We start from the raw sequence: 22,710 nt of genomic DNA on the forward strand, positions 1-22,710 counted from the left end.
ACTTTACTATCCAGATTATCTTTCTAAAGCCGCCCCGCCGCCTAAAATCTCCAAGCGTCACACAGTTCCCTCTACATCAACCAGACACTCATGATTGTTGGCTTTAAGGCTCTCGATCAGTTCTCTCCTTCCTACATAGTCACTCTTCTCCCACCTCGGCTTTCCAAACTTTCTTCAGCTCACGTTAACCTACTCACTGGGCTCGGAAAGCCTTCTGAAATCAAATCTCCTCCAGGAGGTCTTTCAGGTCATTTCTAGTTTCCTCACTTTATTTCTCCCAAGTGTTACTTCAGCCCCTCACATCACAATTCCCCCAGCCCTAGGTGCAAATCTTATATACCCTTTATCCTCTAATTGACACGTCTGCCTGACTTGCTATCATCAGAGGGCAAAGCTCACTGACTTCTGACTTCTGAACTCACAAAATGCTCAGAGAGCACCCGAAGCTACACTGTTGCTGTACAAAGGAAAATCCTCAATTCCCCGGGTGCGTGCTACTGAAATTGAAATATTCAATTATATTTTAACACGCTGGAAACCCCAGTGTAGAATTTACGGTCTTCAGTTCATGCGTGTGTCTGGACTAAGTTGTGCATATGTGGCGGGGAGGGCACTGCATGAACTGGGTTACCAGGAAACTAAATCGAAGAGTTTTATTGATTTACTAGTTTTATAGAGTTTTACTACTAATTTCGACTCCCTTTCCGAAGTAGACGGCCATACCCACTCCAAAACAGAAGTTAGCAAACGCAGCATTACATAATTGAACTAAATGCACTATACAACTGGGTTACCAGTTTCAATTTTGTGCTAGCATAAACACTTATTGCTTTATATGTAGCTCCAAGTAGGGAAACAGTTTTTTCATAGTTTACAAAAGTTAAAAAAAAAAAAAAAAAACCACCACCACACGTTTAGCCTGAGAATAGGCAGGAACATTTTCCACCCGGAGGGTAGAATACTTTGGATATGAAAGCAAGGTTAACATTAAAAAAGCCTTCTGAAACGTAGCAAAAAACATTCATTAATAATGGCCACTCAAATGTTTAATTTGCTCAGATTAAATGCATCAAGGGAGCAGTATGCCGTCCGAGCAAAATAATTTTTTTATTTTTAGGAATGGATAAAAATTTAAGTACTGTAAACATATGAAGGCAATTTGCAGATTTGGAATTTTAGTTCAACACTTCTACAGTTACTGCTTCAGGTAACTGCTTAAAAAAAAAAATCCCCAAACCCTCGACCGTTCCTATCCAACATATACTTGAAAAATGTATAGCAGCATGGTTCAGTTCAATAGGTTTATAAATATTAGTACTTGTTATAAAATACAAAATACATAGAGTATCCATCTGTCAAATAGTAGTCTATGAATGCTTCCGTCATCCTTTGGTTTCAAACCCATACAATGCACTAACATTACATTGTAGATTTAGCATTAAGACTGGACACAGTACATCTGTAGGGAAAGGGGAAGCATCATGGGAATACCAAAGCACTACTTTATAGAAAGTAACTTTGAAGCAAAAATACCTTTGAATATATACTGTACATTATGTAAACAAACATTCAGAAGAATAAGAATCAACACAGGCCAAAATATTGTTTTTTTTTTTTTAAGAAACCAGATCCACACATATCTCTCTGATAATGCAGATTTAGGGTGCCCTTTTTTTTTTTTTTTTAAAGAGAATGGAGTCTGTTCCTACATTTATATCTGTGCTTAGTTCACTTGAAGTTAAGATAGCAACTACTACATTCATTTGCTAACGGCATAATTTGTGACGGTTGGCTGGTTGTCGTAAACAAGGGAAAGTAGAACTTTTTAATCCTTGTTTTTCCATTCAACACGATGAGGAAACTTATACACAGTTTTCCATTACCAGTCCACATTAGCCATATAAATAGTTAAGTGAAGCAGTGAATTTCCAAATGTGTGCAGAGGAAACAGGATGACAGTTTGCTTCCCGTAAGGCTTGGAGCAACTTAATTATTACGAATTCAGTCAGAGCTAGTAGTGTACCCCTGATTTAGCAGGCTGAGTTAAAGTTTGAAGATAATCAGGAGAATCCCTATAGTACTGTGCAAAAAAATCTAGAATGTTATAAGTTAGAGGGTGCTGGCAGCATTACAGCACTGCACTTTCTAGAGGCTAATGCTGTTCCGTTACTGAAATGCGGAGAGGGAACTTCATCACAGGAAACCTGAAAGTAAATCATTTAAGTGATGCTCTACATCACAGATCGGAGGCCCAGGTGGATCAGAACAAAGATAGTTCGCTAGTCGATACCGTTCAGAGAGTCAGAAGCCTGAGACACGAAGCTGCGGACGCATTTTACGTTACGGTGGTCAGCACAAATTCAAGCCTGCTTTGACTTCCTACCAGCAACAGGGCTCTCCCAAAGAAGCAAAGCGGGCACAACGGACTGAATCACGACTGTCCATCCTTCTTCAAAGCTTCCAGCCTCTGAAGCAGTGCGTTTCCAAAGGCTTCCCGGTATGCTGGGCTAAGAGAGTCTAACAGGGAGTATACGGTCTCGTGGTACGGCGTTTGTATGCTGTCGTCTGCCTCGTCGAAAGCATAACCAACCACCTACAAAAAAAAAAAGGAAAAAAGAGATCAAAAGTGAACTGATATATAACACAGCAACGCAATTCAAGTCACCCAACTAAATACTGGGGTTGATCTACTTACCCTCTAACTGCTCAAACACTGGTTCCAGTAAGTGCTAAATTCCAAAATTATTAAAGCTTTTATTCACTCAGATACAAATACGTCTATTCTAGAGAGTTGAGATGCAAATTTATTGCAGGTTTTAGAATTTAAATAGAGGTACAATACGCTGAATTCTCCTCTAATTCGACTGGCTTGTAAATTCGGCCTTACAACTTTCACCTAGGTCACGGGTCTTGTAAACACACAAGTCACCGCGCCATTCTGGTTGACGATCTGTTGATCCCATGTACTGGGACCTCATTTGGTGCCAGGACGGCAGGCTGGCTAATACTGAATCCTCCGTACTCTCTTCCTAGACAGGGTTCCGAGAATTCTGAAATCTCACTTTCCCAGGGGAAAAAAAAGAGGAGAACAATTAGTGCCACAGGATAAAGGTGAAGTGATCAGGGTAGAGAAATATTTATTTGGGCATTCGCGGCTTGAGCCACTGTTTGCCAGAACTCTAAAACCTAAAATTTGTACAGCTGTTTCAAAATTCAATCTGAAAGGTCACTTTGCTTTTATCTACACGGCTAGGAACGGTTGGGTTTCCCACAGTTCAAGTAAAATGAAGGATTGGGCAATTTTGCAGTTTATTTGCTCCAGCGGACTAACAGATCATTCAAGCTAACAAACGGCTCTCGGCCTGAACAGCCCTGTCGAATTATTTAGCCCCAAACCAACGGTTATGGAGTTCCCTACAAGAGGCAGAGCCAGAGAAGTGAGTAGGAAACCAAACCATACACGCTTAAGCATCAGTTTCTGCATCTGCTGCGGTTGGTTCAGGAATATAAAAATCAACAAGTCTCATCCCCAGACAGGGATAGCTATAGAGAATTAATCTTCCTGATTTTTTCATGTATCAATTATGTCTACAGTGCATTGTAAAACTAAAGCATTCGACAAGTCTCGGGGATTGTCTTAAGCTCTTCACGGTCTCTGGTTGATTCACAAACAGCTTAAAACTGTGTATTAAGCCTAAAAATGAATTTTAAAGTGGGCAGCAAAGGTGCCCCCAACTGGAACCAGCTCTATTTCCTGAGTAAGGAAATTGTGTATGATTTGTAATCAGGGACGGAGAAAAACGCACAGCTGCCAAACTGGCATATTTTCTCTACTTGGCACGGTCAACGTAGATATTTGTCACAACAGGAAGTGCCCACTTCTAAGTAAAAGATATGCAATTCACAATCCCAATTCACCATCCCAATCCTAACCCTGAAAGGCTTTACACAATGTACTTCGTTTTCACGGGGAATTCTTATTCTAAAGCTGAAAACAAGGCTAAAGGGACTTCACTTACACGATAGGACAGCACAAAGGCAGAATTACAGCCCAGAGATCCCGACTTCTAGGTGCCCGCTCTGTAAGCTAGACATTTATGGTATAAAAAGGGATAATAACGAACCCCTCTTTCATAGAGGCTAAGTTGGGTGGCACTACATATTAAGTTCTCCCTTTGTCACTTCAGGTTTGGCCCAGGTCTACTTAAGACCTGCTGTCTGGTTGTTGACAACACCTGTGGTTGCCTACAAAGCTCGGAAGTCCTGATTTAGGTTTCCAAGTCGTTTGTACCCCTGAATCAATCAGGTGAAAAGTGGCATCAAAAAGCAAACAGAAGAGAGACGGCTGAGACCTTGGAACAACTGCCCATCGTTCAGGCAGAGGTACTAAACTTAATGCGCACAGTCCTCAATGAGTACAACACAGAAATCTTGAAGGACTTGATAATATGCTAATGACTGCTTTAAACGGAAGAACAATGGATTTAGTTTATTTTCAACGGCAGGAAATGCAGTCGAATTTCAAGGCATTTATCTAAAGAAGTTTCAAAATGGTAGCCAATTCCAAAGAGTGCAAAAAAAAAAAAACGATTTGATATAGGTTTTATCTGCAAGTGTTGAACGTGATTTTAGAAATGTATTTTTCGGTAAAAAAATATTGCCTACCCCAAATCTTCCAAGGGTAATTTAAGTGCTGAGTGGTAATAATAATTAATAATTGTGATATTTCAGCGCTTACTATGTGCCAGGCACGGTACTGAGCGTTGGGGTGGACACAAGCAAAACGGGTCACACTCAGTCCCTGTCCCATTTGTTTTGTTGTCTGTCTCCCCCTTCTAGACTGTGAGCCCGTTGTTGGGTAGGGACCGTCTCTATGTTGCCAACTTGTACTTCCCAAGCGCTTAGTACAGTGCTCTGCACACAGTAAGCGCTCAAGAAATACGATTGAATGAATGAATGAATGAATGAATGTGGGGCTCACAGCCTCAAACCCCATTTTACAGGTGAGGCAACTGAGGCACGGAGGAGTGAAGTGACTTGCCCAAGGTCACACAGCAGACAAGTGGCGGAGCCGGGATTAGAACCTATAACCTTCTGATTCCCAGGCCCGTGCTCTATATCCACTACACCAGGCTGTCTTCCCGCTACATCACGCTGTTTCACGGTAAGAGGTTTTTGAGCCATGCAGTCTCCTGCCACTAATCAATCAATCGTATTTATTGAGCGCTTACTGTGTGCAGAGCACTGTACTAAGCGCTTGGGAAGTACAAGTTGGCAACATATAGAGACAGTCCCTACCCAACAGTGGGCTCACGGTCTAAAAGCACTAGTCCCACCTCTGATCTTAACCCCAGAAACCTTCAAATAATTATAATACTAGTTCCTGTTAAGCATTTACTACGTACCAAGCGCTGTACTAAGTGCTGGGGTAGAGACAAGATAATCAGGTTGAACATAGTCCCTGTAGGATTTAATCCCCAGTAGGATTTAATCTCCAGATTAGGAAACGAATCACTATTTTGGCCTTTTGACAGGACACATCAGTCTTTTCCATCCCCCTAGCCCTGAAACCCAGCCATCTACTGGCCTGGGGGCCTTGTGGGCAGTTCTGAGTTCTACTAGGCTAGCAGTAAGTGGGGGCTGGAGGGTGCAGTAATAATAATAATAATAATAATGGCATTTATTAAGCGCTTACCTATGTGCAAAGCACTGTTCTAAGCGCTGGGGAGGTTACAAGGTGATCAGGTTGTCCCACGAGGGGCTCACCGTATTCATTCCCATTTAACAAATGAGGTCACTGAGGCACAGGGAAGCTAAGTAACTTGCCCAAAGTCACACAGCTGACAACCGGCAGAGCCAGGATTTGAACCCATGATCTCTGACTCCAAAGCCTGTGCTCTTTCCACTGAGCCACGCTGCTTCTTATATGGCTACAGTACATGGCTATAGGGCCACCAGCATTTCCAGGCTGTCATTTGGGTGGATTCCTCAGCCAATGAGGTGGCACATATGAGGAAGCAATCCCCAAACTGGGGCTTTTGACTTTTGCTCTTCCGAATGTAGAAAAAAAGGACTGGTTCAACACTTTGTCCATCAGTTCCCATCCACAAACATCAGCATCATCAATATGTAGACTCCATTAACTTTTTTTTTTCAATTTATTTTTCTACCCACCACTGGGGCTTTGGGGTTGTTTCCAAGTTTTCTGCTCCCATGACTCATCCTTGTCCCCTCAAAAAAGGTTAAAAACAATGACACCAATATAATTTTATAGATGAATACTACACAAATTACCCTGAGGCCCGCTTCTGTAAGCTCCAGGCAGTATCTGTTTCTTTCCCGTGTTTCCACATTGATATATGCCACATCATCTGCACAAGGTAGGTTTTTTGAGACAAACATGTTGCTGACGGCAAAGAGAACATCGTTCACCACGGCTTCGGCTTCTAGTCTCATGTCTTTCACATCTGTTCCCTCGGAATCCTTAAATTCTGGGTCCTCTTCAAGTCCTGTGGAATTGGAGAGGTCCATGGGGTTGTAATCATTCTCCATTCTGCAACAATAACAGTAAACAATATACATCCCAAGATGACTTTTCAAAAATTATCTAGCGACAAGAAGGGAAGGTGCTTCAAAGAAAGATCTTTAAAACTCAGTTTTGGGTAAATTGTTCTTCTTGGCCAAAGCGTGCAGACATTTCTACAATATGGAAGGTCAAATAAGTTCAAGAGTGCACCGAAGCAATTTTGTGAAGCAGAAGGAAGAGTAATCGGAGGAGAGGAGGGGGAGGGAAAAAGAGGACTGAGCTTCCTTGGGTGACTGAAAACGGGAAGCTACTATAAGAGGATCTCAATCTAGATGTTTTCCTTTGGGAAACTGATTCAAGCTTAGGACTCTAAAAATGGGAGAAAAAAACCCAGCAAAATAAACTGAAAGTAGATTTCAACAGGATTAGAGAATAAGTGGAAAAGACTCCATGGGAAGGAGGGATCACGGGCAAGGATTTTAGGAAGGCTACTTAACAATATTAAGCGCTTTCAGCCTCGAGAAGATTTAACGAGTTTCTAAACGTTAGAAAACAGCCAATAAGTATTGAGATTTTAAAAAATAAAAAGGGGAAAAAAGACTACTAGGGGAGTACTGTTGTTTCTGAGACATATCCGAGAAGACCTGGTGAAAAGAGGAAGGTAGATGATTTAATCTATCTTGATTTTAGTCAGGGTTTTTAGTTCTGCTCCAGAGACTACCCACATCACTGTTGGGTAGGGACTGTCTCTATATGTTGCCAACTTGTACTTCCCAAGCGCTTAGTACAGTGCTCTGCACACAGTAAGCGCTCAATAAATACGATTGATGATGATGATCAAAGGGGGAAAGTACGGCTTAGAAGGAAGGGGTAATTATTGGCTTTAAGATCAGAGGGTACGAGACCAGACTCTTTGGCCTGGCCCATCCGTGGCTGGTTGTTGATGTCCTTACCGCTGCTGCTATTTCAGGCTTCTCCCACATCCCCTATGTCCACTGGCCTCTGCTTGAGCAGTCGAGGTATGGTGGGGTGGTTTTTTGAGGTTCCGAGCCACAGCTTTTGTTACCCCCTGCCCACAGGCTCGGAGGAGTGGTCTTAACAGCTGGTGATGCCTGGCCCGAACCAGTGGTTCCCAGATAAAGTTATCTGTGTTCGCTTGTGAGGCTGGAAAACCATTCTGGGATCATGCGATTTTAAAACTGGGTAAACACTGAAATATGGATACTAATAATAATAATAATAGTGGTATTTGTTAAGCACTTTACTATGCGTCAGGCATTGTAATAAGTGCGGTTGGGGATACAAGCAAATCGGGTTGGACACAGTCCCTGTCGTCCCTGGGCTCACAGGATTAAGACTGTGGGCTCACAGCCTTAATCCCTGTGAGGTAACTGACGCACAGAGAAGTGAAGTAACTGGCCCAAGGCCACACAGCAGATAAGGGCTGGGATTAGCACCTATGACCTTCTGACTCCCGAGCCTGTGCTCTATCCATTAATGCCATTCAGTCTACGAAACATTCACGGTACTGTATTTTAAAATACATTTCCTGCCTCTTTCTTGCAGAACTGGTAGCCCAGAGTTTGATTTGCTGGCAACCCTCTTCTGAAGTACCTAATTTGACAGGCTTCCAAATATTTTCCTGACAGTATTGACTGCTTGAATGAATACTGTCATTAGGGCTGTCTTAGATAATTAAAATGACAGTTCACATCACAAGTCCATTAATTTACAAATTAATTCTATTTCCCTGACTCAATCCACTCTTGCTCATGCATGATACATACGGTCTCTCTCTTTAAAGGGAATTTAACTTATCCCCTCCAAAAAACCTAGAATTCAAATTTAAAGTGGTATGTACATCCATGGAGAAGTTCCTTTGAACACTAGTTTTAAAACAAAATCAGGAAAACACTAAATTTCATGAAGTTGGAAAAAAACTAGCAAAAGATGACATCATATACAGAATAGTGAGACATCATATACAGAATATCCCTAACACTTGTTCAATAGTATGAATAACTGCCCTAATGCTAACTGTCCAGATAACTTTTAAAGCTGGGAAATTGGAAAACTATACTGATGCTAAAGTAACTTAATCAGAATAGCCAGGCTAACTGTATTTAGTACTTGGCTTGCCCTAAATGGAAAGCTTTTTGATTTTTTCAAAAGAATCCAATGAAGTCCAATTTAACACACTAAAAAATTCAAAGATGATGAAAATTCCCAATAACCTCAAAGTTTAGAAGTTCAAGGTTTTCAACCTCCAGTCCCTGCCCCCCACAAAACCCAAGTAATTCAGGCTTGAGATCCTTTAATGGCTGATTTTACATCATTTTCCTCCCACAATAATTTCAGGATATTATGTTGAAGTTTATCTCTGACTACTGTACATAATAATACCCGATTTTAAAGTACTGAAAAATACTTTATTTCATAAAAACTTGAAAGCTAAGTTTATTTATTGATTATTACTTGAAAACATGTTATTTATTAGAAGAAGAACACCTTTTCAATTTAGAGTCTGTAAAGACGGGGACAAGAACAAACCAGTATTTTACTTGTCTGAGTTATCCCTTGACCGGTCAGCAGTCACCACACTAAAGTGTTGTCTGGGGAATAACCAGCATCAGCAACTGCAAGAAGAAGACACATATTTCACTTTTTTTAAAAATGCAAATGTGCAGCTATTTCAAAAGTTAGTTATACAGATCACCTAAGTTTAGTGATACGTGACTAAAATTTACTCTTGGAAGGACCCCTATTTCACACTGTACGCTCTTAAGATTCTGAACATCTTGTCAAAGTATTAACCAGAAGAAACAGCTACCCTAAAATAAAAATATTCAAAACCTAAATAGGGATGTTCTGAAGTCTGGCAACGATTTTCACTGGGAACTGGGAACTGGTTTAGGCCTTCTGGAAAGCTACAAAGCTATCTGTGAACATCTTTCAGAGGGAATTCACAGACAAGGTTTTAACAAGCAACAGTAATGTACTCAGAAAATAGCTAAAAGGTGGATTGGAATTCAGAAGGGGAGATGAAGTATTTCAAGTCACAAAGCCCAGGAATCTAGACCTTTATTCCAGAGCTTGTAGCCTTCCTGAAGTATTTCAAGTCACAAAACCCAGGAATCTAGGCCTTTATTCCATGGCTTGTGGCCTTCCTGAAGTATTTCAAGTCATAAAACCCAGGAATCTAGACCCTTATTCCACGACTACAAGCTCATCAAGTGTTCAACAGAATTACTATATACATATAAGGTACGTGTTAAGCACTTACTAGGTGCCAAACACTGTATATATGTTTGTACATATTTATTACTCTATTTACTACTCTATTTTACTTGTACATATCTATTCTAGTTATTTTATTTTGTTAGTATGTTTGGTTTTGTTCTCTGTCTCCCCCTTTTAGACTGTGAGCCCACTGTTGGGCAGGGACTGTCTCTATATGTTGCCAATTTGTACTTCCCAAGCGCTTAGTACAGTGCTCTGCACACAGTAAGCGCTCAATAAATACGATTGATGATGATGATGATGTAGGAAGTCCTGGAGTAGATAAAAGATAATCAGGTTGGACACAGTCCCTGCCCCGACATGGGGCTCACCATCTAACTAGGAGGGAGTAGGATTTAATCTCCATTTTACAGATGAGGTAACTGCCAATCTTTCTCATTTTATTAAAAATGATATTTGTTGAGCGCTTATTACATGTCAGGCTAGGTGCACTAAGTGCTGAATTAAGCCAAGGTTCCTGCTTCTCCTAGCGCTCTTTGAAAAACCAGCATCTTTCCTCCGTGCTTGCCCAACTCCATCCCAATCTAGCAGCCTCAGAAAAAGCGCTCAAGATTCAGGAAGGGAAACTGCTTCCTGGGACCCGGTCGGAAACTGGATCCCGCCTAGACTGCTGGTTTCAGCACAGGGACCTGTTCCATAAGTGCTGTTTTATGCTTGCTTTTCTAAAATGGTAGAAACAAACAAAAAAACCCCACACACCTGAGCCAACGCAGATTGCCAATCTTCTACTCTACCGCAATAAATAATGTAGGACAATGCTTAAGACGCTACAGTAGGTTGCACCATAAATATACAACTGTGGTATTTTCAGAACACTTGACATTCCTTCAAGTATCCACCATTTATGCAATTACGGTCTTATCCTTGTATTGGATCCACAGAGTTTTGTGACTGACACCTTTCAGATCGCATATAAAGGATGGCAAGAGTCAAACAACAAAATAGTACTGAATTTTGAATGCACTGACTGATGAAACTTCACATAGCTGTAGGTAATCCTGGAGATGTAAAAACCAAAAATCTTACTTTATTCGTTCATTCAATTGTATTTATTGAGCGCTTAGTGTGTGCAGAGCACTGTACTAAGCGCTTGGGAAGTACAAGTCGGCAACATATAGAGACGCTCCCTACCCAACAACGGGCTCACAGTCTAGAAGGGGGAAACAGACAACAAAACAAAACATGTAGACAGGTGTCAAAATAGAATAAATAGAATTATAGCTCTATGCACATCATTAACAAAACAAATAGAATAGTAAATATGTACAAGTAAAATAAATAGAGTAATAAATCTGTACAAATATATACAAGTGCTGTGGGGAGGGGAAGGAGGCAGGGCAGATAGATCCAAAGGAAAGTTACCAGCAAAATGCAAAATTTAAGAACAAAAACTCACTTATACACTGAATACGAATTACTTTGACACACAGAAAATACAACTTCTGTGGCTTCACTCTGCCAGAAGATTCTCTATTATTTGATGGCATCTTTTAGACTGTGAGCCCACTGTTGGGTAGGGACTGTCTCTATATGTTGCCAACTTGTAATTCCCAAGCACTTAGTACAGTGCTCTGCACACAGTAAGCGCTCAATAAATACGATTGATTGATTGATTGGTCTAGATACCTTAGACTGAGCAAGCAGTCTTCTTTGCAAAGCTGGTATTAAGTATACGTTACAACAAAGAAAGTTTTTGCCTAGAAATAAACCTTCAAAAAACTACCAAGTCATAATAAATAGGATGGTTAAAAACAAAGGGCTGTGCACAATTTTAGCTTTGTTTCTGACACTATTAAAGGATACTGTAAGCATTGTTCAGGAAACTGGGGAATCAAATTCTAAAACTGTCCCGACTAATTATTCAATTGACAGTGGAGCAGATGATCAGCTGAATCGCAGCTTTTGAAGGCTTTAGGACAAAAAACAAACAAACAGAAAACCCCAGAGTCTCCCTATTTACCCTTTGCCAGTCAAGGAAATCTTCTGACTAGAGGTATGGCAGTTCCAATCTAAGTCGACAACACAGGGTAGTGTCTTGGCTGGAAATGGTGATCTTCTTTGTGATAAAAAAGGGTTGGTCTAGGGGGCATTCCATTTATCATATTCAGGCTAATTTGTGTGAGTGAGTGAGTGAGTGAGTGAGTGAGTGTGAGTGTGTGTGTGTGTGTGTTGGGGGGAGGCTCTTCTGGAAAAAAGACACTTTTATGGTCCTAAAGGCTTAAGACCTTTCTTCCCAAGGCCACCGCAAATTCCCCAAGTTGGCCTGCCGGCAGGATGGGAATGGTATGCTTTTGTGAGAAATCCCCTTGGGTTAGGAAACTTCTGTTTAGCCCTTTGGACCCTCAGGAATGGTGGGAGGGTGTACTTCCAAGAGTACTCAGGATAGTGCTCAGTAAACATCAGTAAGAGAGACCATTTGCACCAGGGCCGAGTGTGGATTCTGAAGTAGGGGAACTTTGGGAACTTCATTTCCTCGTTTGTTTTGGAAAGACTCGAAAAGCTGCTGGTGGGCTCTCGAACAGTTCGAAGTTAATACTCATTTGACCCCACTGACAGTGCGAGGAAGGGGGAGAGGAGATAATCTTTCAGGTCAGCTAGAGGACTGTTATCATCATTGTGCTGTCGAGTCATTTCTAATTCACAGCGACCCTGTGGATATATTTTCTCCAGAACTCCCGATCTTCGGCCATAATCCCTAACCTTGGTAACAGTTCATCTGTTATCGTTCTTATGGGATCTATCCACCTGGCTACTATTCTGCCTCTTCCTCAGGCCGATGGTCAAGCAAAAGTTTCTCAGAAAGGTGCTCAGGAATTGGAGTTCTGGTCCAGATTCCATTGGGTCTGTGGACTTCTCCACCCCTCAGCACCTAGAGGAAGGATGACCGTCTATATCCATGGGCCCATTTCACCTAGTTCCCGATCCCTACTTTTAAGTCCTGGGTAGCTCCGAGTTTACAGGGTAGGGCTTCCTTCAATCTCTCTCTTAACCCTACAAGAACTTCCAGGTTTGGATTAAACTACCCCAGAGCGTGCTGGAGGTAGCGATGGACACTCAAAACTCAAATTTTCCTGCTTCCATACGCTCGGCCCAGGATAGCCCTTGCGTTTCTCTTTGCCTACGCCCGGTCATGTCTTCAACCTAAATTAGCCTTGCATTTCCAGTACTGACTGTTGGCAATGAGAAGATCCCAGACAATCTCACTTGGTGAATTGGGCTCCTGCTTAAACTATGTCAGTGGTTCTCCCTGTACAGTGCTCTGCACGCAGTAAGCGCTCAGTAAATACGACTGAATGAACAAACATCCAGAGGGATGAGTCTACCTCTCCTTCCAAGGACGGGAGCCATCCCTGGATCGCTAATCAACTTAAATTTCAGAAGAGGACAAAACTAGCTGTACTCATTGGGCTTTAGCTGACCGCTGTTGGAGTAATTTATTATCTTTGGTTGGGTCATGGGTTTGTGTTCCTAGCCTTGGCCAGCCTTCTCCTGTTTACACAACCAGCCGACAGGCAGACAACCCCCACAGCTGGTGAGGCAATCATCGAGCCCCCTTTTTCCTCTCCTCCTCCCCATTCCCCCCACCCTACCTCCTTCCCCTCCCCACAGCACCTGTATATATGTTTGAACACATTACCCTATTTATTTTACTTGTACATATTTACTACTCTATTTATTTTGTTAATGATGTGCATCTAGCTTTACTTCTATTTACTCTGATGACTTGACACCTGTCCAGGTTTTGTTTTGTCGTCTGTCTCCCCCCTTCTAGACTGTGAGCCCCACTGCTGGGTAGGGACAGTCTCTATATGTTGCCAACTTGTACTTCCCAAGCGCTTAGTACAGTGCTCTGCACATAGTAAGTGCTCAATAAATACGACAATGAATGAATGAAGACCCTCACTGTGGCTTTTTAAAAATAAGTGCTAAGGTCAAACAGTTTCCATCTGTAAAATTTAACAGTTTTAGAAAATTCCGAGTATGTCTATTCAAACACGGATAAAGTCTATGGTCCTGCTCTAGAGCTTTGGTAGTATAGCATTTCTACTTTTATGTATATGTAATCTGGCTTTCGTTTTCAAAAATGAAGCCAATAATGGCAAGCTCCTGCAGAACTGTGTTGTGGTTTAAAACAGTTTTTACTTTTACACCTACCACATTTACTGTTTCTCGTAATACTTTTCATTGATTTCTACTATTTACACATGAAAATAGGATGGCTTCTTATCTGAAAATTTTATGTAGACCAAATAAGAGACTAATGTACTTTATAAATTGAAACCCTTCATTAAATTTTTTAAAAAATAATATGACATGCTTTTTGGGCCAGAGAATCTCGTGAAGTCAGATTACAGTGCTGTTTTCTGTTCAGGCAGGCATGTGCCGAAGAGGGGAGGAGAAAAAAAAAACCCAATAAAAAACATGTTTTTAAGCAGAATGAATATAAGACATCCCAAGCACCCAGAACTTGGGGGATGGGGGGGAGCTGCAAAGAGAAAATGCAAAATAAGTGCTACACTGGCTTTGCATATCAATGTTTTCCAAGTCTCAGGAAGTTAGTTTTTAGTTTCTGCATAACCTGAGAAATATGATCATCCAATCTTTTAATATGAGTTTTTGCCAAGTGACAGACAAGCTAGTTATGTGAAGGTGTGAAAAAGAAAAAAACTATATTTTCTTCCCCCTGAATGCTCAATGAAATGGCCTAATTATCAAATAGACAAAATAGATAACAGGCAAAAGCCTCCAGCATATTGACCTAAATTTTAGCTATCTCAGTCTTTTTAGGCAGACATCATCTCGCACTGAAAAAGTTTCTAACAAACTAAAATTCTTAAAATGTCATACCTGGGCTGCTTTAGGAACCATCTTTTCACCATCCTGTTGCAGTACCTGGTAGATAATTCACATTTACCCCACTCATCAACTACTGTACAAGGTAACTACGTTTATATATCATTTCTGTAATCCCTCACCTCACAGAACTTTGTTTTGTCTTGTCACAAGAATCATTGCACAGTAATAACTAGGAGGTATCTACATTAGCTCGGATGAGTATATGTTAAAACTTTTCAGGCAAGATTTTACAAAGTATAGTTTTACTTTGTTGATTTAGATTACGGAATAATAATAATAATGATGGCATTCATTACGCGCTTACCATGTGCAAAAAAACAGACTCACACAAGGCCTACAAAAGAAGTGTTCTGGCTCTTAAAAAATAAAAATTCAAAGAGAAAAGAAGTGCAGCTTTCCCATTGGGAGAGATCGTCATCAATCGTATTTATTGAGCGCTTACTGTGTGCAGAGCACTGTACTAAGCGCTTAATCTCTTTCCTGTCAACACAGTCTCCAGTCCACTGCTTCAAGTCCTGTTCTAAGATGAGAATTTGGTTGGGTTATTTATGAAGTAACCCCACTAACAATGTGGAATTGTTCCGGGCGATGCTGTATTATGAAAACATTGGAAAGAACGTATTGGAATGAGATTGTTTAAGGTGATTTTGACTTGCCAGATCTTAATCTTAGATTTTTTTCCTATTTCAAGACACGACAAGCAGGGAGCATCGTCACTTGACATGAAGGACTTTGACTTGCCAGCTCTTCATCTTAGATTTTTTTTTCTGTCTCAAGACACGACAAGCAGGGCGCATCGTCACTTGACATGAAGAACAGCTCCAAACTGGTGGAGGAGACACTGCATATAAGCATAGGACTTTGACTATCCTGCACCTTTTAGACTGTGAGCCCACTGTTGGGTAGGGACTGTCTCTATATGTTGCCAATTTGTACTTCCCAAGCGCTTAGTACAGTGCTCTGCACATAGTAAGCGCTCAATAAATACGATTGATGATGATGATGCACCTGAGGCAGTGTGCCTAGTAGAAAGGGCTTGGGGCCTTCGACTCCGGAGACCAGAGTTCAAAATCTAGCTCCGTGACCTTGGGGAAATCACTTCACTTTTCTGTCTCTCAGTTTCCTCACCTGCAAAACGGCGATTAAACGACCCGCTCTCCCTCCCTTTTAGACTGTGGGCCCTGCGTGAGACAGGAACGGTGTCTGACCTGGTGCACGGTAAGCGCTGAACAGACACCAGTTATTGGAAGATCTCGACCCGATGGACTAGGACCTAACTTCTGTGTATTCTACAAGAAACAGCACCACGTGTTTAACGAGTATTTGAGGGCCGACGAGTATTCGAAGGGCGGCGGAGCCCCCACCACCCCAATTATAGATTAATCCAACTATGGGCAGGAAACGCGTCTGCTAATTATGGTGTGCTCTCCCAAGCACTTAGTATAGCAATAATAATGATAATAATAATAATAATGTTGGCATTTGTTAAGCGCTTACTATGTGCAAAGCACTGGGATAGATACAAGGTGCACTGTACACTGTAAGCGCTCAATGAATACAATTGACTTAAGGGAACCGCTTGCTCCACATTCATGACTATCAGGAGATATTTTCCAGAGGTGCCCTGCATATGCCCGGGGCGGGGGGTGGTATCTTTGCTAGGATTTTTGAGATCTACCCAGCTTGGCTATTCCTCCATTAGGAGTAGCTAATAACTATGATGATGGCATTTGTTAAGCGCTTACTATGTGCCAAGCGCTGTACTAAGCGCTGGGTTAGATATAAGGTCATCAGCTTGTCCCACATGGGGCTCACAGCTAATTAGGAGTACTATTAGCTATTAGTAGGAGTAGCTACTCATTCGTCCGATCGTATTTATTGAGCGCTTACTGTGTGCAGAGCACTGTACTAAGCGCTTGGAAAGTACAATACAGCAATAAAGAGACAATCCCTGCCCACACGGGCCCTTCCTCCTTCCTGCTTTGCTTGTATTCGAGCAGCGTGGCTTAATGGAAAGAGCCCGGGCATGGGAGTCAGAGGTCGTGGGTTCTAATCCCGGCTCCGCCGCTTGTCAGCTGGGTGACTTTGGGCAAGTCACTTCACTTCTCTGGGCCTCAGTTAAGTCACCTGTCAAATGGGGATTAAGACTGTGAGCCCAATGTGGGTCAACCTGATCACCTTGTATCCCCCCAGCGCTTAGAATAGTGCTTCACATATAGTAAGCGCTTAAGAAATACCATCATCATCGTCATCAATAGAGTAGTAAATATGTACAAATAAAATAAATGGAGTAATATGTACAAATAAAAGAGTAGCAAATAAAATAAATGGAGTAATAGATATATACAAACACTTCCCTGGGCCTCAGTTACCTCATCTGTAAAATGGGGATTTAGACTGTGAGCCCCATGTGGGACAACCTCATTATCTTGTATCTAACCCAGTGCTTAGAACACAGTAAGCACTTAACAGAGGTCATCGCTATTACTGTTATTATTATTATATGTGTACAAATAAAATAGAGTAAATATATACAAAAAAATCAATAGAGTAATAAATATGTACAAAAAAATCAAAAGAGTAATATGTGCAATTAAAATCAATAGAGTAATAAATATGTACAAATAATGATGATAGTCTTTGTTAGGCACTTACTATTTGCAAAGCACTGTTCTAAGCGCTGATATAAAACAGAGTACCAAATATGGACAAATACAATAGAGTAATAAATATATACAAATAAAATAGAGTAATAAATATGTACAAATAGGAGTACCAAATATGTACAAATCAAATGGAGCAATAAATCTGTACAGATAAGAGTAACAGATATGTACGAATCAAATAGAGCAATAAATATGTACAAATACAATAGAGTAACAAATATGTACAAATCAAATAGAGCAATATGTACAAATACAACAGAGTAACAAATATGTACAAATCAAATAGAGTAATAGATATGTACAAATACAATAGAGTAATAGATATGTACAAATACAATAGAGTAATAGATATGTACAAATACAACAGAGTAATAAATATGTACAAGTAAAAGAAATAGAGCAATAAATATGTACAAATGAAATACAGTAGTAAATATGCGCAAATAAAATGGAGTAATAAATTTGTACAAATAAGAGTAACAAATATGTACAAATCAAACAGAGCAATGAATATGTACAAATAAGTAATATGTAATGTAACAAATAAGTAATAAGCATGTACAGATAAAATAAATAGAGTAATAAATACGTTCAAAGGAAATACAGTAGTAAATAAGTACAAATGAAATAAACAGAGAAATAAATATGTACAAATGAAGAGTAACATGTACAAATATTGGTACAGTCTAGTAATTCTAGACTGTGAGCCCGTTGTTGGGTAGGGACCGTCTGTATATGTTGCCGACTTGGACTTCCCAAGCGCTTAGTACAGTGCTCTGCACACAGTAAGCGCTCAATAAATACGATTGAATGAAATAAAATGAACAGAGTAGTGAATGTGTCCTCTCCAGCGCTTAGAATATAGTAAGCGCTTAATAAATGCCGTCATAGAGTGATGAACAGGTACAAATTCATTCATTCAATCGTATTTATTGAGCGCTTACTGTGTGCAGAGCACTGGACTAAGCGCTTGGGAAGGACAAGTCGGCAACATACAGAGACGGTCCCTACCCAACAGCGGGCTCGCAGTCTAGAAGGGGGAGACAGAGAACAAAACCAAACAAAATTAACAAAATAAAATAGATGGAATAGTAAATATGTACAAGTAAGACAGGGTACTAAGTATGTACAAACATATATACATATATCCAGGTGCTGTGGGGAGGGGAAGGAGGTAAGGCGGGGGGGATGGAGAGGAGGGCGAGAGGAAGGCGGGGGCTCAGTCTGGGAAGGCTCCCTGGAGGAGGTGAGCTCTCATTCACTCATTCAATCGTCTTTATTGAGCGCTTACTGTGTGCAGAGCACTGGACTAGGCGCTTGGGAAGTACAAGTTGGCAACATCTAGAGACGTGCTGTGGGGCGGGGAAGGGGGTAGGGCGGAGGGAGAGGGGCAGGGGAAAAAGGGGGCTCAGTGTGGGAAGGCCTCCCGGAGGAGGGGAGCGCTCAGGAGGGCTTGGGAAGGAAGGAGGAAGAGGGAGGGAGGACGGGGGAGGGAGGAAGGAGGAGGGAGGGAGAGGGAGGGAGGAAGAGGGAGAGGGAGGAAGAGGGAGGAAGGGAGAGGGAGGAAGGGAGAGGGAGGAAGGGAGAGGGAGGAAGGGGGAGGGAGGAAGGGGGAGGAAGGGAGAGGAAGGGAGAGGAAGGGAGAGGGAGGAAGGGAGAGGGAGGAAGGGAGAGGGAGGAAGGAAGAGGGAGGAAGGGAGAGGGAGGAAGAGGAAGGAAGGGAGAGGGAGGAAGAGGGAGTTAGAGGGAGGGAGGAAGGAAAAGGGACGAAGGAAGAGGGAGAAAGGGAGGAGGGAGGGGAAGGAAGAGGGAGGGAGGAGGGAGGAAGAGGGAGGGAGGAGGAAGAGGGAGGGAGGAGGGAGGAGGGGGGAGGAGGGAAAGGGAGGAAGAGGGGGGAGGGAGAGGAAGGAGGGGGGAGGGGGGGAAGGAAGAGGGGGGAGGGAGGGGAAGGGGGAGGGAGAGGGAGGAAGGGGGAGGAAGGAGGAGGGAGGAAGGGGGAGGGAGGGAGAGGGAGGAAGAGGGAGGAAGGGAGAGGGAGGAAGAGGGAGGAAGGGAGAGGGAGGAAGGAAGAGGGAGGAAGGGAGAGGGAGGAAGAGGGAGTTAGAGGGAGGGAGGGAGGAAAAGGGACGAAGGAAGAGGGAGAAAGGGAGGAGGGAGGGGAAGGAAGAGGGAGGGAGGAAGAGGGGGGGGAGGAAGAAGAGGGAGGGAGGAGGAAGGAAGAAGAGGGAGGGAGGAGGGAGGAGGAAGAGGGAGGGAGGAGGGGGGAGGGAAAGGGAGGAAGAGGGGGGAGGGAAAGGGAGGAAGAGGGGGGAGGGAAAGGGAGGAAGAGGGGGGAGGGAAAGGGAGGAAGAGGGGGGAGGGAGAGGAAGGAGGGGGGAGGGAGGGGAAGGAAGGGAGGGGAAGGAAGGGAGAGGGAGGAAGGGAGAGGGAGGGAGAGGGAGGAAGGGAGAGGGAGGAAGGAGGAAGAGGGAGGAAGAGGGGGGAGGAAGGGAGGGAGAGGGAGGGAGAAGAAGAGGGGTGGGTGGGTCTGTCTGTCTGTCTCTCTCTCTGTCCGTCCCGCCCGCCCGCCCGGCCGCCTACCTTTGGTGGCCGCGCTCCTCGCCCTTCTTCCCTCACAGGGCCCGCTCCCTCCCTCCCATCCTCCCGCCCGCCCGCCGGCCGGCCGGAAGGAAGCGCCCCGCTCTGTGACGTCACTTCCACCCCGGCCCGCGCGGAGGCGGCCGGGCGGCGCGACGCATGCGCGCGCGCTTCCCGTGGCGCGCTCCCACGGCGCGGGGGGCCCGGGGCTGAGGGGAGCCTGAGGGGAGGCACGGCCCGGCCTTTCCCGTCCCTTCCCGTCCCTTTCCCGTCCCTTCCCGCCCCTTCCCGTCCCTTCCCGTCCCGCCATGATGCCGTGGCCGTTCTCGGAGTCCATCAAGAAGCGGGCCTGCCGCTACCTGCTGCAGCGCTACCTGGGCCACTTCCTCCAGGAGAAGCTGGGCCTCGACCAGCTCAGCCTCCACCTCTACCAGGGCACCGGCGCCCTCAGCCACGTGCCCCTCGACAAATGGGTGAGGGCACACACCGACACGCAGTCACAGCCACAGCCATCATCATCATCATCATCATCATCCATCGTATTTATTGAGCGCTTACTGTGTGCGGAGCGCTGTACTGAGCGCTTGGGAAGTACAAATTGGCAACACATAGAGACAGGCCCCACCCAACAGTGGGCTCACAGTCTAGAAGGGGGAGACAGACAACAAAACCAAACACACTAACCAAATAAAAGAAATAGAATAGGTAGGTACAAATCGTATTTAATCAATACGATTTTATTCAATCGTATTTATTGAGCGCTCACTGTGTGCAGAGCGCTGTACTAAGCGCTTGGGAAGTACAAATTGGCCACAGATAGAGACAGGCCCTACCCAACAGCGGGCTCACAGTCTGAAAGGGGGAGACAGACAACAAAACCAAACTTACTAACCAAATAAAATAGATAGGCTAGATAGGTACAAATCGTATTTAATCGATACGATTTTATTCAATCGTATTTATTGAGCGCTCACTGTGTGCAGAGCTCTGTACTAAGCGCTTGGGAAGTGCAAATTGGCAACATATAGAGACAGGCCCCACCCAACAGCGGGCTCACAGTCTAAAAGGGGGAGACAGACAACAAAACCAAACGCACTAACCAAATAAAAGAAATAGAATAGATAGGTACAAATCGTATTTAATCGATACGATTTTATTCAATCGTATTCATTGAGCGCTCACTGTGTGCAGAGCGCTGTACTAAGCGCTTGGGAAGTACAAATTGGCCACAGATAGAGACAGTCCCTACCCAACTGTGGGCTCACAGTCTAAAAGGGGGAGACAGACAACAAAACCAAACGTACTAACCAAATAAAAGAAATAGAATAGATAGGTGCATATCGTATTTAATCGATACGATTTTATTCAATCGTATTTATTGAGCGCTCACTGTGTGCAGAGCGCTGTACTAAGCGCTTGGGAAGTACAAATTGGCAACAGATAGAGACAGTCCCTACCCAACTGTGGGCTCACAGTCTAAAAGGGGGAGACAGACAACAAAACCAAACTTACTAACCAAATAAAAGAAATAGAATAGATAGGTACAAATCGTATTTAATCGATACGATTTTATTCAGTCGTATTTACTGAGCGCTCACTGTGTGCAGAGCGCTGGACTAAGCGCTTGGGAAGTACAAATTGGCAACACATAGAGACAGGCCCTACCCAACAGCGGGCTCACAGTCTAAAAGGGGGAGGCAGACAACAAAACCAAACATACTAACCAAATAAAATAAATAGAATAGATAGGTACAAATCGTATTTAATCAGTACGATTTTATTCGGTCATTTATTGAGCGCTTACTGTGTGCAGAGCACTGTGCTGAGCGCTTGGGAAGCTGTGTGAGAAGCAGTGTGGCTCAGTGGAAATCAGCCAGTCGTATTTATTGAGCGCTTACTATGTGCAGAGCGCTGTACTAAGCGCTTGGGAAGTACAAGTCGGCAACATAGAGAGACGGGCCCTGCCCAACAGCGGGCTCACAGTCTGAAAGGGGGAGACAGACAACAAAACCAAACATACTAACAAAATAAAATAAATAGAATAGATAGGTACAAATCGTATTTAATCAGTACGATTTTATTCAGTCATATTTATTGAGCGCTTACTGTGTGCAGAGCACTGTGCTGAGCGCTGGGGAAGCTGTGTGAGAAGCAGTGTGGCTCAGTGGAAATCAGTCAATCGTATTGAGCGCTTACTATGTGCAAAGCGCTGTACTAAGCGCTTGGGAAGTACAAATTGGCAACACAGAGAGACGGTCCCTACCCAACAGCGGGCTCACAGTCTAAAAGGGGGAGACAGAGAACAAAACCAAACGTACTAACCAAATAAAATAAATAGAATGGATAGGTACAAATCGTATTTAATCGATACGATTTTATTCAATCGTATTTATTGAGCGCTCACTGTGTGCAGAGCGCTGTGCTAAGCGCTTGGGAAGCTGTGTGAGAAGCAGTGTGGCTCAGTGGAAATCAGTCGTATTCATTGAGCGCTTACTATGTGCAGAGCGCTGTACTAAGCGCTTGGGAAGTACAAATTGGCAACAGATAGAGACGGTCCCTACCCAACAGCGGGCTCACAGTCTAAAAGGGGGAGACAGAGAACAAAACCAAACGTACTAACCAAATAAAATAAATAGAATGGATAGGTACAAATCGTATTTAATCAATACGATTTTATTCAGTCGTATTTATTGAGCACTTACTGTGTGCAGAGCACTGTGCTAAGCACTTGGGAAGCTGTGTGAGAAACAGTGTGGCTCGGTGGAAATCAGCCAGTCGTATTTA

At 43.2% G+C, this 22,710-nt stretch overlaps 2 protein-coding genes across 10 annotated transcripts in view; one reads left to right on the plus strand and one right to left on the minus strand.

Annotated features, from left to right (window-relative positions):
* Positions 1-638: 638 nt before the first annotated feature.
* Positions 639-19,978, minus strand: LOC119928153 (GSK3B interacting protein). 3 transcript variants are annotated; one of them, XM_038746134.1, is made up of 4 exons: positions 19,930-19,978; positions 9,088-9,162; positions 6,295-6,553; positions 639-2,593 (listed from the first exon to the last, which is right to left on the minus strand). In XM_038746134.1, the coding sequence occupies exons 3-4, from the start codon at positions 6,550-6,552 to the stop codon at positions 2,432-2,434; spliced, it is 420 nt and encodes a 139-aa protein (XP_038602062.1). In that variant the 5' UTR covers position 6,553; positions 9,088-9,162; positions 19,930-19,978; the 3' UTR covers positions 639-2,431. The 3 variants fall into 3 exon arrangements, with proteins under 3 accessions (XP_038602062.1, XP_038602069.1, XP_038602074.1); XM_038746141.1 differs by having other exon boundaries at positions 9,077-9,162; XM_038746146.1 differs by lacking the exons at positions 9,088-9,162; positions 19,930-19,978 and adding an exon at positions 9,035-9,050.
* Positions 19,979-20,185: 207 nt separating this feature from the next.
* The window catches only part of ATG2B (autophagy related 2B), a 92,537-nt gene continuing 90,012 nt past the window's right edge, over positions 20,186-22,710 (plus strand). For all 7 annotated transcript variants that reach the window (XM_038748466.1, XM_038748491.1, XM_038748499.1 and 4 more), the window contains exon 1: positions 20,186-20,399. In XM_038748466.1, the coding sequence (XP_038604394.1) occupies positions 20,235-20,399 (165 nt within the window). In that variant the 5' untranslated portion in view covers positions 20,186-20,234. The remainder of the gene's footprint in view (positions 20,400-22,710) is intronic.

The sequence above is a fragment of the Tachyglossus aculeatus genome, chromosome 1 (assembly GCF_015852505.1).
Source record: "Tachyglossus aculeatus isolate mTacAcu1 chromosome 1, mTacAcu1.pri, whole genome shotgun sequence".
NCBI lineage: Eukaryota > Metazoa > Chordata > Mammalia > Monotremata > Tachyglossidae > Tachyglossus > Tachyglossus aculeatus.